At 35.7% G+C, this 3,144-nt stretch overlaps 1 protein-coding gene across 1 annotated transcript; it reads right to left on the reverse strand.

Annotated features, from left to right (window-relative positions):
* Positions 1-213: 213 nt before the first annotated feature.
* On the reverse strand, positions 214-1,149 carry LOC134100004 (putative gustatory receptor clone PTE03). The gene has a single exon (XM_062553054.1). It carries the CDS (start codon positions 1,147-1,149, stop codon positions 214-216), a length of 936 nt encoding a protein of 311 aa, XP_062409038.1.
* Positions 1,150-3,144: the final 1,995 nt, after the last annotated feature.

The raw sequence follows: 3,144 nt of genomic DNA on the forward strand, positions 1-3,144 counted from the left end.
ATGCCTCATCTGTCAAATGGATGGATTATCTAGCCAAAGATGAAATACCCACTTATAACACAATTTTAACAAGTTTGTACATAAGATTTACGGAAAACCAGCGTTTTGTGTTCATAGAACAAATCTTATCTTTTCAAGTTAAATGCATTATTTTCAAACAAATGGACTGCAAGAAAAAATAAAACTAGCAGAAATACAAACAGAGCAGTTTTTTCATTCAGGAGTCATTGATATTTTTGAGGAAGTTAAGAAAAAAAATATTCTCCTGTGTATTTCTGGAAAATTTAATCCATAAACAAGAGGGTTTAAAACCGGTGGTATGATAAGGAATTCCAGAGATAGAATCACAGCTACTACATCTGGAAGGTCATAACGACTAAAAAATATTTCACAAAAAACAGCAATTGAGTAGTTGACAAATGTCACTATGTGTGGAAGACAGGTGTGCATGGCTTTTCTTTTGAAATCAGAGGAGTTCCTTTGACAGATTACAAGAATTTTAATATAGGAATACAAAATAAAATACAATGGAAGAAAAACTGTCACTACTGTAATGATCATTCCTATTATGTTGTTCAATGTAGTGTCAACGCAAGAAAGTTGAACTACAGACCAGTTACTGCAGTACAGTTTTCTTAATTCATTACCACATAAAGGTAACCTAAAAGCTAAGCTTACATTGGCACCAATGGCACACAATGGATATAACAAAGCAACAACTACCATTATAGTAAGTGCCCTTGCTGTCATGATACTGTGATATTTTAGGGGTTCACAAATAGCTACATGGCGATCATACGCCATCAATGTTAGAATAGTGAATTCATATGACCCATATGTGTAAATGACTAAAATCTGTAGAAAACATGCAGAACGAGATACTGCGTGAGTATCTGACAGAAGATCAGTTAACATCTTTGGAAGCAAACCAGTGGCACCATAAAGAGAGTTCATTGAAAGACAAGCAATTAAGATGTACATAGGTTGATGCAACATTTTTTCCAAAATTATGATCAGTGTAATAGATATATTTAAACAAAGAATAACAAGGTATAATATCAATACAAATGTAAAATATACATATCTGAAATTCCGTTGATCTTTGTACATAGTTAGGTAAAAATAGTGTGGGCGAGATCCATTTTCCATAATCCTGTTGCCCTGAGACATAACGTCCATTAATGTGCTGTACACCGTACAGATGTGCTAGGGTCCTCTTGTAAGAGAAGTTTTAATTCTAAATTACAGAGACACCTTTTTTCCTAACTGGAAGAAATATTACATTAATCTTAATCTCTGGTCAGAGTATGACAGAGTATTTAACAGTTCAATTGTTCATTTACTGTAAATATTTCAATTATTATTGGTCACTTGTATTTAAATGGTTTGAAAAAGGAGAATGTAGTCTGTGTTAACATGAAATGTGTGGATTTGCCCTCTTGCAGACTCAAATGCTTTCTTAGATTAACATCAGATCTCCAGCCTGTTGATGCCTAACAGCAGCACATATTTAATGGAGGGTAGAATTAGGTGTGATAATGAGGCACCGTTTTCTACTTACCTTTATCATTCACAGCCATAGATTAACTAAATTAGCTAAAATCCACAGTTGAATCATATGATTGATTTCAGCATGTTTTTGCAATCATAGTAAATATGACTGGTAACAATACCATGCTGAGCTCCTTTTCCAGCATCTGTAGAGAAATTGCTCAGGCATTCAGGACTACTGTGACAGATCTGTCACTATAAGAAATTCAGATCTGCTGATGTACGTGTTGGCTTTCTTGCATTTAGTCAGAGTGATCAGTACTGATCTATGCTTCCACAGCTCAGATGCAAGGTTAGCTGGTCTGTTTAAGGACATCATGTTGTGTACTATTCATAGCAAGAGAGTCACATGATCAAATTTGACCAATGAACTAATTTAGGCTTTGTTATACATTTTTAAGATTGTTTGGTAAGTCTTTTTTGATGTCTGTAAAAGTTTGAGTTTCCACTGTGCTGGAATATATACCATAGCCTACATAAATAAACTTTACTTTACTAACGTGCTGTACTTGCCAAATGTCCAGTTCTAAGGATTTCCGTCAGTCAGGCCCTAATCAGTGTTGAGGTTACTTTCCATGCTGTTAGTCATTCATATTAATATATAGACATTGCCATGCTGAATCATCATTATTTTGGACATAAACTTCCCATTTGGTAATGGGAAAAGGCATTGACTTAATTCTGGACTTTAGGTTACAGGAAGGAATGGAGAGAAACAGGTAGGCTGACAGCTAAGCTACTGTACAAACATAGGATTTATACTGTTCCTTCAAAATTGTTGGGTTGAAAACGCACAGTGGTGTCATGTAAGGACCCTGTTCATGTTTCACATCACTCATTATGGGATTTTAAGTCTGTTGAAGGTACAAAGGTTTAGAGTTTAGAACATGCCCTCATAGCACAGCTTATACAGTACCCTCCAGAATTATTGCCACCTTTGGTAAAGTTGACTAAAACAGGTAAAAAATATTCTTTTGGTGGTTTATTGTACTCCAATGAAAACAATGAGGAAAAATCCAACCTGAAAGGGAAGCTCATTTATTCTCATAAATAAATAAATATTTTTTTAATGAAAACGTTGTTCACAATTATTGGCACTCCTGAAAAAATCTTATATACAAAATCTAACAGAAGCATTTTCCTAATTGCAACTTACAGTATTTCAATAAATCAGAGTGTCTGTGAACTTTCAATAATTTACAAATCAGTTGTTCAAGACTTTCTTTTTCACTATGGTATGAAAATAAAGTCACCCGGAGGCTAAATCCGCCAGTCATTTTTCAACATTGTGTGGCAAAGTGGATGAGAGGCGTCCAGCTGCAGCCTGCACTGTCAGACCCCTCCTGCATTCTCAGGCCCCGCACTGTCAGGACCGGAAGTGACGTGTTTTTCATGCGTCCCCACTCCCCAGTTCCGCGAAGAAGAAGAGACGAGAGTTCGCGAGGAGTAAAGGTAAGTTAGCGTGATAAGTTTTCGTCGTGCAAAAGAACAGAAATGTTATTTATCCACAAGAATGTTGCATGTTCACGGTATATCTCCGTATAGTAAGGTGGAAAAAACGACTGTTGGACCTTTGGGTAACTTAATTTTCAG

This window comes from Sardina pilchardus, chromosome 13 (genome assembly GCF_963854185.1).
Source record: "Sardina pilchardus chromosome 13, fSarPil1.1, whole genome shotgun sequence".
Taxonomy (NCBI): Eukaryota; Metazoa; Chordata; class Actinopteri; order Clupeiformes; family Clupeidae; genus Sardina; species Sardina pilchardus.